The sequence below is a fragment of the Dipodomys merriami genome, unplaced genomic scaffold (assembly GCF_024711535.1).
Source record: "Dipodomys merriami isolate MVZ:Mamm:240054 unplaced genomic scaffold, mDipMer1.0.p SCAF_158, whole genome shotgun sequence".
NCBI lineage: Eukaryota > Metazoa > Chordata > Mammalia > Rodentia > Heteromyidae > Dipodomys > Dipodomys merriami.
In genome coordinates this window covers 2,664,508-2,680,664 of record NW_027202915.1, presented here as the reverse complement: position 1 = coordinate 2,680,664, position 16,157 = coordinate 2,664,508, and the positions used below count along the sequence as shown (strand labels likewise).

Sequence of the window (16,157 nt, the reverse complement as noted above, 5' to 3'; positions counted from 1 at the left end):
AGAGAAATTAACTTTGCTACAAGGATGCTTGTTGCTAAATCCTAATACAATCACTGTTTGTCCTTATTTGAGCAACACTGCAAAACAATAGAAAGGACAGAAGGGAGAAGTTTAAAGAGGTGCAAAACCACTCTTCCCCTATCAATGGTGTGGGGCAGAGAAAAGAACAGGGCACAAAAAAACATGACTGAAATTCCGTTTCACAGAACTGACGCCCCCATCAATTTACAGCCTTTTGGCATAATCAGGGCAATACACCTGTTCCCCATGAAAAACAAAGCCTTGTTGGCCAGATTCACGGAGCATTTTTTGCAGTGGAAGCAATAGTTGTGCCAGGATTGTCCTTCATAGGCCACCACACTGGAGCCTTTACCAAACCCAGTGATGGGGTTCTTGCATCCAGCACACTTCTAGGCCACAGAGTTCTTGTAGCAATCCACGCAGGTAACACACACAGCAATCGGCATGCCAGGGCTGATCCTGGTAAGTGATTCCTCCACCTGTGATGACTTTGTTGCACTTCATGCAGTGCTTGGCAAACTTGGTCTCATGGCAAGTCACACAGTAGAAGTCCTCCCCTTTTGGGAAGAAGCTTCCAGTCTTGATGACTTGCTTGCAGTTGCTGCACATGAAGCAGTCTTTGTGCCACATGAGGCCCTTGTACTCCACGTTCTGGTCTCCTGCCACAGGGCTTGAAGCACCCTTTGCACCTAGGGTTGTCTTCCCACCGGTGGCATACTTGTTGCACAGAATATTGCTGTCCTTGGCCACAAAGGTCTCACTGGCCGAGGGGTGAAAGCACTTGGCACAGCGGAAGCAAGAGTCATGCCAGAAGCAGTTCTTGTAGTGCACTTCCTTGGAGTCTGGCCGATGGGCTTGCGGCATTCCACACAGGTGCTGGCACAGTACTTGCCAAAGCACTTCGGGCAGCAGTGATGGCCATCCTTCTCCACATACGTCTTTCCCTGCAAGGGATCTCTGCAATAGTGGCAGTCAGACTTCTCAGCCATGGTGCCCACCGTATACCTGGAGGGTTAGCTCGGGGATGCTTGCCTGCGCAGCTGCCCGGAGTGTGGCTGCCGGAGTGCGGCGGCAGTGGCTGTTGATGGCTGCGGCGATGATGACCGTCTGAGACTCAACTTTTTGGTTGTGTGTTGTTTATTTGCTTGTTTGTTTGTTTTCAGGTACTGGGAAAATTCTTCTTTGGCTTGGTTCAGTCAGGAGCCTGGTGCTGCTTTGATGAATTCAACCTAATTGATGTGGAAGTCCTCTCCGTCATTGCCTCTCAGATCCTGGAAATCAAGGCAGCAAAAGACAACTATTCCATCAGGTATTGTTGTTTAATTAATGTTGTTTTTCTTCTGTAAGTGTTTGGGTCTTTGGGGCTTTATGTTTATTCATTTTTATTTATTATTTTTTATTGTGAAAATACCATACAGAGGGGTTACAATTACATGGGCAAGACTATTTTTATTTTTTTATTTTATTTTATTTTTTTTTTGTCGGTCGTGGGGCTTGAACTCCGGGCCTGGGCACTGTCCCTGTGCTCTTCAGCTCAAGGCGAGTGCTCTACCGCTTGAGCCACAGCACCACTTCCGGTTTTCTAGTGGTTTATTGGAGATAGGAGTCTCACAGAGTTTTCTGCCCTGGCTAGCTTTGAACCACGATCCTTAGATCTCAGCCTCCTGAGTAGCTAGGATTATAGGTATGAGCCACTGGCGCCTGGCTTGCTTATTCATTTTTAAAGCATGTATCAAATGGAATGTTTGAGTATTTCTTGGTAAATGATATGAAAAGTTTACAGGAACTTTGCCTTATTCATGGATTTATTACATATGACTCTGACCAAGTATGGTCAGAAAAACAATAAATCATAATTCAAAAAATTAGCCAATACCAGTGGCTCATCCCTGTAATCCTGGTTATTCGGGAGGCTGAGATCTGAGGATCAAGTTCAAAGCCAGGTTAGGCAGCCAAATCAAAGAAACTCTTGTCTTCAATTAAGCAGCAAAAAGTCAGAAATGGATGTATGGCTCAAGTAGTAGAATATCATCCTTAAGCAAAAGAGCTAAGCAAGAGTATGAGGTCCTGAGTTCAAGTCCCAGAACTGGTGCACAGAAAAAAAATTTTATTCAAAAGTCAAAACTAAATTTTTGCACAAGTCACTTAATGTGGAGAAGCTTGTCCTGCGTAATCATCAATTGTGTTTAAACCATGTGATCTTCTATGTGTTTCTCTGCTCTGAGTTTTGTGAAAATCTGTTTTCCAAACAGCAAGGTGAAAGAGAGTGTGCTTCATTGAAGTGAACTTGGGGATGTGTTAGCACGCAGCATGTCTGTGGTGGGGACTAGGCAGGCCACGCTGAAAGCAGGCTTGCACTCCAACATCTGCAGCACAGAGCTGGACTCTGCATCCTGGGCATGCCTGGAGCCTCATGCCCATGGTTACCGACTCCGCTGGTTGGTTCTGCTTTCCCATGAACTTAAAGGTGTCTGACACCCAGCTAGGTTTTAACACACTCTCTGGAGCTGCCTGCCAGATCAAGGATGCAAATATATGTCAGCTACTCTCTCTCTTTTTTTTTTTTTTGGCCAGTGAAAAGCATATGAAAACATGCCTCTTATGTGTGATCATGTGGGGAGTTTGTGTTCTGGCTCTAAGACCCACATAGGAGAGAAGGCATATGTCATTTATCTCTCTAGGCCTGGCTTATTTGCTCAGTATACTATCCGGGTCCATCTGTTTCCCTGAAAATAACATAATTTCATTTTTTCTAATAGCTGTGTAAAATTCCATGTTGTGTATGTGTCACTTTTTAAAAATCCTGTCATCCACTGTGGAGCACCTGGGCTATTCTGTACCTTGTCTGTGTGAGCCGTGCTGTGATGAGCGTGGGTGTGTTCAGGGAGGTGCCTTTCTTGCATTGTGGAATGCAGTTTTTCAGACATGGAATGCCCAAGAGTGGTACTGCTGTATCTTAGGACTGCTCTGTGTTTGGTTTTTTTGAGGACTCTATCCGGGTATCCACAATGGTTGCTCTGGCGCACACCCCGCCAACAGTGCATTGGGGACTCTCTATCCGGGTGTCCACAATGGTTGCTCTGGCGCACACCCCACCAACAGTGCATTGGGGACTCTCTATCCGGGTGTCCACAATGGTTGCTCTGGCGCACACCCCGCCAACAGTGCATTGGGGACTCTCTATCCGGGTGTCCACAATGGTTGCTCTGGCGCACACCCCGCCAACAGTGCATTGGGCTGTCTTTTTCTTTCATAGTCACCAGCACTTGTTGCTGTATGTATTCTTGAAAATGGCCGCTCTTAACTGGAGTGAGATGAATCTCAGTGTGGTTTTCATTTGCACTTCTCTTATGGCTAGGGATGATGAACATTCTGTATGGGTTTGTTGACCATTTTGTTCTGCTACTGGGAAGGTCTCTTTAGCTTCTTTGCCCACTTACTTATTGGTTCTCTGAGGCTTTAGGATTTTTTTATATTTCTTTTTATATTCTTTGTATATTCAGGTTATTAGACTCTCATCGGATGTATAGGTAGCAAATATCCCCTGAAACCCTTCTTGTCTTGTTGCTCTAAATTAAGATGCTTTCATTGAAAAAAAAAAAAAACCTTCAGTAACAATATATGTAAATTGAGTAATACAAACAAGATGTTACTCTTTGAGATAAACAGTAATTCACATGATTTACTTTATGGATTTGTGGGTTTCAGTTTTTATGAAACATTTCTAATTATGGAAATAGGTGTAGCTTGTCATTTTACTCTTTAAAGCCTCTGTTAGTAGGCTGTGCACGCCTGTAGATAAAGCTGGCCCTGCAGCGACCAGATCACACCATTCAGGTGTGTGCCTCAGCCGCTACAGAACTTCCTCGTGCTTGCCATTGATTCCCAGGTTCTGCCCTGGCTGTCCTTCTTCTCGTGTTTTCACCATCATCTTTGGTAGCAGTCATCTAAGAAGCCCGTCATGGTGCCAGTATCCAGCCAGGGGTTTATTTCACGGTTGTCTGAGGTTTTGTACCTAGGGAAAGGGTGATGTGGTAGCCATGCTGTATTTATCTGAAGATGGAACCGGGAGCTGCTCCCCTTCTTGTGTCTGTTCTCCCTATCATTTCCCCTCATTCTTGCCTGTGTCATCTGTCCAGATGGAACCTTCTAGTGTTAAGAAGGGTCTTCCAGACCCTTTCAACATCTTTCGAGGTGAGCACACACATGTGTGTGCCAGCAGAGGTCACCTCATTGCTCAGCATGGGCCCTTTGTTTTGTCTCACCACTGTTTTTTCTAGTGTGTACTGTTGGAATTAAATGTGCTACAGATCACAGACTTTGGCCTAGATAAGCAATTCATTTTAGTGGTGAATACTGTAATGTCTTGTAGATTTGTGCTGGATGGAAGAGAAATACGCATGAACATGTCCTGTGCAGTGTTTATCACCATGAACCCTAGGTGAGTACCAGTGCACGCGGAAGGGGCAGACACTGACTGAAAGGCTGTTCTTTCCTTGTTTTGGTTTTTATCATTTTTATTTAGCAAACTTTACTTTGGGGATCAACTTGAGTTTCATAACAAAACTGAGCACTCACACTTCCCCAGCCTCCTTCACTACTGGTGTCTTCCACCACAGGAGCAAACCTGTCACAACCCACAGCCTGCCACTATCCCGCCATTGTCCAAAGTCCATAATACACCTCAGAGTCACTGCCGGTGACGTACGTTTCATGCATTTGAATAGATGCATTATGATACATAGCCACGATTGGAGTATCGTTGGAGTAGTTTTTCCTTCTAGAAAATCTTCTGTTCTGGGCTTTTTAACTTTTATTTTGTTATAAAGGTGCTGTACGGAGGGGTTACAGTTACGTGAGTAAGGTAATGTGTGCATTTCTTGTTGAGCATTGTTACTCTCTCCTTTGTTGTTCTCCCACTATCCCTCCCGCACCTCCTCACTCCCTCCTCCCCCAAAAGTTGTGAAGTTCGTTTCCAGTCTACTGTCTTGGGGTATCATTGTTGCAGTGGTCATCCTGTGTCCTTGTTACAGCATCTTACTCTTCCCCTATCTTCCACTATCAAGTCCAGCGGCAACAGGAGATATACCATAGGGAGAGAACATACAAAGGAGACAAAACGGTCTCCTAGGGCATTAAGTACAACAACTAAGAAGAACTGCTGGTGTCCATATCTTGGGGTTTGTTTCGCTTAGCATCATCTTACATGGTCATGTGTACATAGTGTTTGAGCTTTTCTGCTCATCTGATAAAATTATCCTAGCCGTATACTAATTACTGCAAATGAGGGAAACCATGGGGTGAAAAACAGTAGAGCAAAAGAATGAACTGTATAGAGGGGCTAATGAGAGCCTCTTTTTTTGTGAAAGTTGGTGTGCATGTTAATATGCTTCTAAAATGCACTAAGCATTTGGGATCTGGAGATCCCCTGTTTAGAGTATCTTCTGCATATTCTAGTTCTTACAGATGAGGAGGGAGATCATGTGACCTGCTTTTCTGGCTTACTTCGCTTAATATAATTTTTTCCAAGCCTTTCCATTTTCTTATGAATGGAACAATGGAAGCATAGAATTCCATTGTGTATATGTACCACATTTTCTTGATCCATTCATCTACCGAGGGGCATCTGGGTTGGTTCCATATCTTTTTTTTTTGGGGGGGGGTCCAGTCGTGGGGCCTGAACTCTGGGCCTGGGTGCTGTCCCTCAGCTCTTCAACTCAAGGCTAGCACTCTACCACTTAAGCCACAGTGCCACTTCCAGCTTTTTTCTTTTTGCTTATGTGGTGCTGGGGAATCGAACCCAAGGCCTCATGCATGCAAGGCAAGCGCTCTACCACTGAGCCACCTTCCTAGCCCCTGGTTCCATATCTTAGCTCTGGTAAATAATGCTGCAATGAAACCGTTGTACTGGTGGGTTTAGTGTGGCCTTGTCTGTGGACAGTTGGGTAGATTCCCAGAAGTGGGATTGTTGGGTCATAGGGGAGCATGGGGTCATATGTGTAGTTTTTTGAGGAACCCCCACACTGCTTTCCAGAGTGGTTGAACAAGCTCACTTTTCTTTTTTTTTTTTTTTTTTTTTTTTTTGTCGGTCGTGGGGCTTGAACTCTGGGCCTGGGCGCTGTCCCTCAGCTCTTCAGCTCAAGGCGAGCGCTCTACCACTTGAGTTACAGCGCCACTTCCGGTTTTCTGGTGGTTTATTGGAGATAGGAGTCTCACGGTTTCTCCTGCCCGGGCTGGCTTTGAACCGCGATCCTCAGATCTCAGCCTCCTGAGTAGCTAGGATTACAGGCGTGAGCCACCAGCGCCCGGCAAGCTCACTTTTCTTAAACTTTAACCATAGATGGAATTACCTGACATCATGTACCTGACTTCCAAACCCTCCAGACCCCTCAGACCTTCCCCAATACCCACACCCATTGTGAACCGGCACTTCATAACAGCTCTTCACTTGTTCATATGGTAGTCTCTGGCCAGGGGACATTTCCATTTCTTCATCTCGAGTAAGAAAGGAAGAGGTCAGCTGTTCATCACCATGGTGACACAGGCAGAAAAGCTGATGACAGGCAGGGGCACTGTGCGATTAGGCCACTTCACTTGTCAATTTATTGAATGCTGATGGAACGCCATATTAGTCCAGGGAACTTGGGAGCTGAGGTGTGATTAATTGTGGGATAGAGCATGGGAAGAAGTATGGTTTTCCAGGGTGCTCCATGAAATGAAAGATACACTGTGAACCACTCTGTGAACTCACTTTAAGATAAAGATCATACAGAGAGCCAATAGAATTATTTGGGAGGAAAGTACCTTATGTGGTTCTTCATTTGGAAAATTTCAGAGTAGGGGTTTATATGTTGTTATCCTTGTTACATTTTCTTTGCTCTTAAGGTATGGCGGTCGAGTGGAGCTCCCAGACAACCTAAAATCACTGTTCCGCCCTATAATAATGATGGCACCTAACTTCCAAATGATTAGTGAAGTAATACTATTTTCATTTGGCTTCAAGTCTGCAAAAGTACTCTCCGGGAAGGTAGTTCATCTTTATGAATTAGCTAGCAAGCAGCTTTCACAGCAGGTAAGGAACTGGTTTCTCAAACCATTTGAAGGCGCTGTTTGAACATAGTGTCACATTCCTGTGAACCCAGCTAAGCAGAGGCCAGGCAGGGGAGAATTGAGGCTTGATGCCAGCATGGGCAAAAGTTAACAAAACCTTATCTCAGAAAACAAGCAGACACTGTAGTCATTGATAAAACCTAACTTTATTTGAAAATATGATGAGCCTATAGTTGTGTGTTTTTAGATAGACTTCGTTTAAATTTCAATGGTTTTTATTTTTGCCAGTCCTGGGTCTTGAACTCAGGGCCTGGGCGCTGTCCCTGAGCTTTTTTTGCTCAAGGCTAGTGCTCTACCACTTGAGCCACAGCGTCACTTCTGGCTTTTTCTGCTATGTGGTACTGAGGAATCAAACCCAGGGCTTCATGCATGCAAGGCAAGCACTCTACCACTGAGCCACCTTCCTAGCCCATGATATACTTCATTTTAATAAAACATACGGTTTGAAGGAAAAAACAAACAATCTGGATGTGGTAGTTTGCATCGTAATGTCAGCTAGCTGAGAAAAGGAAGTCAGTGCAGGGCAAACACAAGATCTGAAAACGTCAACATCTAGGCCTTTCGTTTGAGAGTCTAGAGATTGATGATGAACCTGTAGCTTTAAGTAACTTCACATCTAGAACAATATTCTCCAGCTTTATTGTATGTCAGAATAATTGGGGGACTTGTCAGAACACAAGTCCAGGTTTGTAATTCTGTGTCTGATGTGGAACTGTGCAGTTTCAAGAACCCCTTGACTGTTTCTAATGATACTGATTTGAATCCCACACTTTGAGAATCACCATTCTGCAAATCAAAAATTTATGTCTAATCCAAAATGATTTGGATAGAGAATCTACTTTCTCCAAAGATATATACTTTCAAAATATTCTCCAAATTTCTCTTTCCAGTTCACAAATAATTCAGATGCTGATAGTTGTTAATACTCTTCTTACCTTTCCTTTTGAGAATGAGGCATTTGGGCAGACTCAAACCTGTAATTCTAGCTATTCAGGAGGCTGAGATCTGAGGGTCATGATTCAAAGCCAGCCTCTTACAAGCTTTCATAAGAAAGCTTATGAAACTTTTTTGGGGGGGGGGTCCGGTCGTGGGGCCTGAACTCTGGGTCTGGGCGCTGTCCCTCAGCTCTTCAGCTCAAGGCTAGCGCTCTACCACTTGAGCCACAGCTCTACTTCCGGCTTTTTTTCTTTTTGCTTATGTGGTGCTGAGGAATCGAACCCAGGGCCTCAGGCATGCAAGCCAAGTGCTCTACCACTGAGCTACCTTCCCAGCCCATGAAAGCTTATGAAACTCTTATCTACAATTCATCACCAAAATGCTAGAAGTGGAGCAGTAGCTCCAATGGTAGAGTGCTAGCTTTGAGCAAAAACCTCAGGTACAGCACCCAGTCCTGACTTCAAGCCCCAGGACTGGTGCACATAAGAAAGAGATTTTGGGGGAGTACAATGGTGGGCCTCTGTATTCCCAGAAGCTCAAGAGAATTGTTTGAGCCTGGAGTTTGAAGTCAGCCCAGGTAAGATATCAAAACTTTGTCTCAAAAATGAAATTGTTAATACTTTAGCCAATCTAACTAACCCAAATGAGTAAAATTAGAGATGAAAATAAGAACACGAAAAATAGGATAATGAGAGAATAATTTGAAAACCTTTACTCACAAAAACTGGAAAAGGTAAAAGAAATGGATGCATTCCTAGACGTATATAACCTATTAAAATTGAACCAAAAAGACATACACCACTTTAACAGATCTATAACAAGCACTGAGATTGAAACAATAGTCTCCTAACAAAGAGAAAGCCCAGAACCAAATGGATCCAATATCAGATTCTATCAGACCTTTACAGAAGAGCTAACACAAATACTCCTCAAACTCTTCCCTGTATAATAAGGGAGATAATGCTGCCAAAATCAAAACCAGAGACAAGATAAAAAAAAAAACAAAGGAATTACACATCAGTCTCTTTAATGAATGTACCTACAAAAGTCCTCAATGAAGCTCTTGAAAACTGAATTCAATAAAATATTAAAAAGATAGATATACACCATGATCAATGAAACTCTTGCTTCTACGAATAATGTAAGCTAATTTTTTTAATATCCTAAGAGAGAGCTGGAAAGACATGGATGGAGAGAGGCTTTGAGGAACTCCAGTGTGGGCGGGTGGGACATTGGCAGCAGCGGGAGTGGAAAACAAGCGTCCTGGGATCACATGGCTCTTTCCCTTCACAGCATAGATAGCCAGCAATTCATGGTCTTGTGCAATTACTTTCAGGTGGTTTTACTTTTCCTACACAACCTATAAAAACACAGATTTTTTTAAAACTTTTGTTTTATAGGATCATTATGATTTTGGCATGAGATCTTTGAAGACAGTTTTAATAATGGCAGAAAAGAAGAAGCAGGAATTTAAACGGTCAGTTCAAATTTAAATTTAGTATTAGGTCCAAGGAAGTCAGAACAATAATTTGTAGAGTTGTATATAATGAAGGCAAGTTAAAATGAGAGGTTAATCAGTGTCACAGTAAAAAAAAAAAAAAAAAGATTCTTGAAGGATATGAAATAAGCTGGTGTGTTTATAGACCTGTGCTCACAGCTTCTTCAGAGGCCGGCCTGAGTGAGACAAGCAAAAAGCCCGCTGAAAGGTGCTGGGCATGGCTCACGTGACAGCATGCTTGTCTCAGCCTGTGTGAGGCCCTAAGCTCAGCTCCTAGTACACATACAAATTTTAAAAGTCAAAATAAAAATGCATAAAATCACTCTATAAGGAAAAAATAAGCTTTACCTTTACACAATGAGAAACATAGTGGAATAAAAGACCTTATTTAGAAGAGAAATAAATTATAAAACTTACACAAACATAAAATTTATACCCTGTCCAGAGGTTCTTCAAGTGGGGATTCAACCAACTGTAGACTGAAAATATTTGCAAAAATACATCTATACAGAGCATGCATAGACTTCTCTGTCATTGACGCCTACACAATACAATTTAACAACTATCTACAGAGCATTTATGTTGCATTAGGTATTTTAAGTAATCTAGAGATGATCTAACGTATATGGAAAGAAGATAGGTATCAATGGCTCATGTCTGTAATCCTGGCTACTCAGCAGGCTGAGAACTGGAAGGTTGCAGTTCCAAACCAGCCTAAGCAGAAAAGTCTGTAAGATTTCATCTCCAATTAGATGGAGGCCTGGCTCAGGTAGGAGGACATCTGCCTTGAACAAGAAAGCCAAGTGAAAACACAAGGCCATGAGTTCAAACCCTGGTACCTGCACAAATAACAACCACAAAAAGAACATATGGAAAGGTGTGTGTAGGTTCTATGCAAGCACTGTGCGTGCATGCAGACTGGGACTTTCTCAGACCTGGATGCAGGTGGAGTCGTAGAACCAACCCTGCACAGACAGTAAGGGGTGGCGGGATCTGCGTAAGACATGTGCAGAACCTCGGCAGGGAAAACATGGGTAACTAAAACAATACCCTGCCTTTGTAATGTTTTGTGTTTGCTTTCGTTGTTTTGAGATCCCAGCTACCCTGGGACTCACAGTTCTCCACTTCAGCTTCCCAAGAGCAGGGATTGCAGGCACATACCACCATTCATAGCTATATAGCATTTTAGAGAACATAGCATGAGGCTGGAGACATGGCTCAAGTAGTAGAGAGCCTTCCTTGCAAATACATGAGCCTTGAGTTTAAGCACCAGTATGGACCAAAAAACAGACAGCTTAACATGATGAAGAGTTAAATTATTTACTATTAATTTTTGGATAAGAATATTCTCATTAAAAATACCAAAAGGTGGGTTTGTTTGTTTGCTTGTGTTTTTTTAGACAAGCTGATACTGAAACTTATACAGAAAAATAAATAAAACTGGGTAGAAAAACAAGAGCAATGAAAGGAAAATAACCCACAAAATACCAAGTCGTGTTGTAAAGCTTTAATCATTGAAACTGGTGATACTGGCTGAGTAGAAAGGCAAGCAGCTGAACAGAATAGAAAGTCTACAGTAGGATTTTCTCCTTTGGGCACTCCCAACCAAGGCAGTAATGATTCTGTAGTGAGCAATTCTAGGAAGGCGAAGCAGACGGGCGGAAGACTAAGGTGGAATCATTCCAGTCATCTGTCAGAATCAGTAAAATAATTTAAACAAAAAAATATCTGGGGGAAAAAAACCAAGTACAGAGGCTTTTGAACTAAGACTCAAAAACCAGAAGATTTATAAATGGTCACCATATATATTTTCTGAATGAAAGATGCTTGCAGCTTACTGCCTACAGCAGCAATTACTTCTAGCCCTGGATCTGGATAAACATCTGATTCTGAGTCACATTGTCCCTTATGAGACAATACTGGTGTTTTGCCTTGCTGGGCGATCACTGTTCACAGGTTCTGGAGCAGAAGACGTGAGTGGACACAGGGAGAGCGAATTTGTTTGTACTTAGCATACACCTTTTTCCTTGGTTCCCTTAGAAGAGTCTCCCCCTAAAAGAATTTTCCAAAGTTCTTTCATTTAGAAAACAAATTAATTGTTCAACAATGTACAGTCCTAAGACCCCTTAGTAGAAAAGATTTGTATGTTAACTCCTGTAATTCCTTTCTCTCTCACACACTCTTTTTTTCTGTCTCCTGGTACCCAGGGCTTACTCACCTAACTCTCTCTACTCGAGCCTGCCTCCAGCCCAGATTTTTACTGCTTGTTTAGAGATGAAGGTTCCTGACCTTTTCTGCCTGGGCTTCAAGCTGTGGCCACTGGATCTCAACATCCTGACTGTCAGGGTTACAGCAGGAGCCACCAGCACCTGGCTCACATGTCCACTTCCAAAATTTAGAAGTCTTACACCAGTGCAGGCCACAAAATGAGCCCCAGCTAATTCCAAAGACAGGGCATCATGAGCACTTTAATAATGGGTCAAATAATATTACGTTAGTTGACCTTTCCTTGAATCTTAGTTGTTTGCATTTATCTAAAGCTTTCCTTGTTTATTCTGTGATTTTTTTTTTTTTTTTTGGTCTGTCATGGGGCCTGGGTGCTGTCCCTCAGCTCTTTAGCTCAAGGCTAATGCTCTTGAGCCATAGCGCCACTTCCGGCTTTTTCTGCTTATGTGGTGCTAAGGAATTGAACCTGGGGCCTCCTGCATGCAAAGCAAGCACTGTACCACTGAGCCACCTTCCCAGCCCCTCCTTGTTTATTCTGTAACCAGAACCAGTGTAATTTAGCCTGCTATCCCCAAAGTTACTGTTATGGACTTTGATGAAATGTTAGATTTATATTAGATATTATTATATTGTAATGGAATTGGCTCTAAATAGCTATATTTAATACTTCCCCTCAACTATATGTACTTTTCACTTCTGGTTATTTCTCATTTTCTTTTAAAATAAAAGAAAATGTCTTATGAAAAATATTAAAAAGTGACAGGTCTGACAGGGACCTTTACCTCTTTTCCACTGACATCTTTTAGGTAGAAATGAGCCATTCCTCTGCCTTAAAGTCAGAGGGTCGCCTGCCCTTTCTCTACTGAAGCACATTCAGATATATTCTTAGGGAAACAAAACAGCCAAAACTGACTTCACCCCAGCAGGGAACAGCAGCGTGACCTCAGAGAACACGGGCCCCCCCTGGCCTGCGTCCATCTCTCCATGGCTCCGGCCTCATCATTCTTATCAGTATCACTCTTCCCGATTCTTAGGTTATCAGGAAGCTTAATACAGTACTTGTTAAGAAAATTAGGCATACACCCTAGTAAGATGTTCTCAATAAATGTCATTTTATTAGGAATTTTAAAAAACAAAAACAAAACCTTTCACTGGGCCAGACTATAGTTCAGTGATAGAGCACTTGTGTAGCATGTACAAAGCCCAGCACCCTAGAAAAACCAGAAACAACAAAACTTATTACCTTCCTGACGTCCTCATCAGGTATCAGTAGACAAGAGCATGTGATAGAGGTCTATACAAAGGAAGCTTCTTCCATCTCCAAAATCCCTTCATGCCCCACACAGTCACCTACTGACCTTTTTGGTCACATGCTTAATACATACAGTACATACCCAGGTTTCCTCACAGAGTAATAGATGCATGTTGAGGTAATGGAAGGAGTGTGTTAAAAAATAACAAAGCACTCACTAGCTGCTCAGGAGACTGAGATCTGAGGACTGCAGTTCAAAGCCAGCCGGGGCAGGAACATCTACGAGACTCTTATCTGTAATAAACTACTCAGAAAAAGCTGGAAGTGGCACTGTGGCTCAAGTGGTAGAGCGTTACCCCTGAACACAGAGAGGCTCAGAGACTGTGCCCAGGCCCTGAGTTGAAGCCTCAGGACCAGTAAAACAAAAAACAAAACAAAGAAACCCACTCAAGTGGGCTTAAATAGTAGAAAGAATTTGCTTTCTGGCCAAATTAGGAAGTCTGAAAGTAGGGCAGAATAGAGTTTCAGCTTCATTTCCTTGAGATAGTCTTCCCAACACTGCAGTCTTTTGAGTTCTGGCTTATATTAGGCTAGTGTCTGTTGTAGCAAGATGACTTTCAGTCTATCCATGTGATTGAACTGAAGTCCTGAGCTTCACGCTGAACAGGTAAGTTCTTTGTTTCGACTCTTGAGTCATTATGTAAAGAACTGCGACACACTGGGGCTAGAGCTGAATCTATATTTCTTGAGTGTATATTTGTAATACCACACATTTGCTTCTCCTTTGTAACTATGGCTTTGATGAACAATCTTTGTAAGCCATGACAGCTACCTGAAGCTAGTGAAAATAGAAATCAGATACACGGCCTATTGTGGTGTGGTGACAGCAGGCCCTCTCTGTAAACAGTCGGCAGAAGTAGCAGGGAGTCCAGCAGTGCGTGTGTCCCGCCGGCTTGCCCAGCCCTCCGGTGGTGACAGTCCTGTCACTCTGGTCTCCACAGACCAGTTATGGAACATGATTTGGGCCATTGCTCCATTTTCATCCTCCTAGACACTCTTAATAAATCAGGGGATTTTTTTTGTTTTATATTAGCCTATATTCATTTGTTATTTGATACTAAAATCTCAGTGATACTGTGCTCATCCCCAGATTGCTGATTAAGGAATGGCATTCCCGTATTAGTTCTACACCAGTGAGACCTGGAGCAGGAGACCCGAGTAATCCTGCCATTCAGCCTGGCTGCGCAGCAGCAAGGGAGGGTGGAAAGGCATTCACAGAGAGCCCCGTAGAAGGGACTTTAATGCCACACAGCTGGCTTTTTGACTTGTTCTTCTTCCACCATTGAAGGGATAGTTGCAGCAGTCTTTGTGAAGCCGAGGAAACCGCGGTCATGATCAAAGCCATCAGAGAAGCCAGTCTATCAAAGTTTCCTCCTGAAGACGTCCCACTTTTCGAAAAGATTATAGCAGATATTTTTCCTGAAGTGAAAGTTTCGAAAGAAAGCCACCCTAGCTTGGAGGTAATAAGACCTTTGAAAACAATCAAGTTACTTGGCTGGGGAATACAAATTAGGTTAAACACCAGAGGTGGCCTAAAAAATTCTAGTCATTCTTTTTTTTTTTTTTCTTTTTTTTTTTTTTTAATTGTATTTTATTTTATTTGAGACATACTGTACAGGGGGGCTACAATTACATGGGCAGGATAATGCATACATTTCTTACCAAGCATTGCAGCCTCCTCCTTTGTTTACCCTTCACTTCCCTTCCCCGCCTCCCCCCTCCCCCCACCCAATTTTACCCCCTCCCCCCACCCAATTATACCCCCCTCCCTCCCCCACACCGACATTGTAAAGCTGGTTTTGACATGACATTTTGTACTTCTCATTGTTGCAACAGGTCCACCTGAATCCTTAAACGACTTGTTTCTAGTCATTCTTGAATGCTCTATTTACATAGAACAAGTAGGAATAAAAATACTTCGGTTTATTTCTGTAATAGTCTTTATTATTTCTACTAATTTGAGGTTTGGTTTGTTCTTGTTTTTCTTTTCAATGTATAACAGGTTATTTAAATGAGATCTTTGTGCTTTTATGATATAGGTGCTTATTCCTACAAACGTCCTTCTGAGAATTGCTTTTTCTGTTATCTTGTAGGTTTTGCTATGTTGCTATGGTTATCTGTCTCAAGAAATTTTATGATTTCAGTTTCTTCATTAACACATTGATTCTTCCGGACTATCTTGTTTAATTTTGTGTATTTGTTTAGTAACAGAATTCTTATCAACTTCTAGTCTTCTACCATTGTGATCAGATATGATACTGACATGATTTCCATTGTTAAAATATTGAGGCTGTTTTGTGGCCAACTCTGTGGCCTATTAAAGAGTTTTCTGTGTGCTGCTGTGGGGGAACGTCCTTGGTTGTCCTGGGGATGGTGAGTATACATTTTGAGGCAGTATCTCACTGTGCAGCCAGGCTGGCCCAGACCAGAAGTCCCCTGGCCTTGCCCTGCTGAGCTCTGTAATTACAGGTGTGTGCATGAGGGTTTCCATTTTCCCTTCCGTAACAGGAAGTATGACCCAGGAGTTTACTGTGTTCCTAAATGTATGAGATTTTAATGTGATTTTTATTATCAATATTGGTTGAATTTTAACATTTTTGTTATTAATTTTGGTCATAGAATATGCTCTTTAGTTTGTCCTTTATATTTGCTAGAGTTTTGTATATCACATGAGGAATGGGTGTTTATTACAGAAACTTCAGATACTGCCAGAAGCAGTGTGTGTTCTATGCTTGATTGTTCTATGCCTTTTTGTCAGGGCTTTGGTATTGGCCTATTTTTATTGATCCATCAGTTTCTGAGGGAGGATTATTGGGCTCTATCTCATCCATAAATCTGCTTTCTTGTACTTCTGTCTTTGTGGCTTAAGGGACTTTAAAGTTTTAAGTTATGTACATGCTTTCTTTTTCATTAGTATATTATAGCCCTTCCTGGCCCATAAGCTAGTTCTGTTTAGTCAGACATTAAGGTTGTTAGCTAACAAGTTTGTTTTCACTTGTTTTGCAGTGCTGGGAACCAAACCCATGTTTAAATGGTTCTGAGCACCGTCACTCA

At 42.4% G+C, this 16,157-nt stretch overlaps 1 protein-coding gene and 1 pseudogene across 1 annotated transcript in view; one reads left to right on the top strand and one right to left on the bottom strand.

The window, feature by feature from the left end:
- The window catches only part of Dnah14 (dynein axonemal heavy chain 14), a 170,970-nt gene that overhangs the window by 42,455 nt on the left and 112,358 nt on the right, over nucleotides 1-16,157 (top strand). The window contains 5 exon segments of the mRNA XM_070023147.1: nucleotides 1,185-1,330; nucleotides 4,394-4,462; nucleotides 6,907-7,093; nucleotides 9,468-9,544; nucleotides 14,392-14,563. Coding sequence (XP_069879248.1) covers nucleotides 1,185-1,330; nucleotides 4,394-4,462; nucleotides 6,907-7,093; nucleotides 9,468-9,544; nucleotides 14,392-14,563 — 651 coding nt within the window.
- LOC138827566 (four and a half LIM domains protein 1 pseudogene) lies at nucleotides 226-1,028 on the bottom strand (annotated as a pseudogene).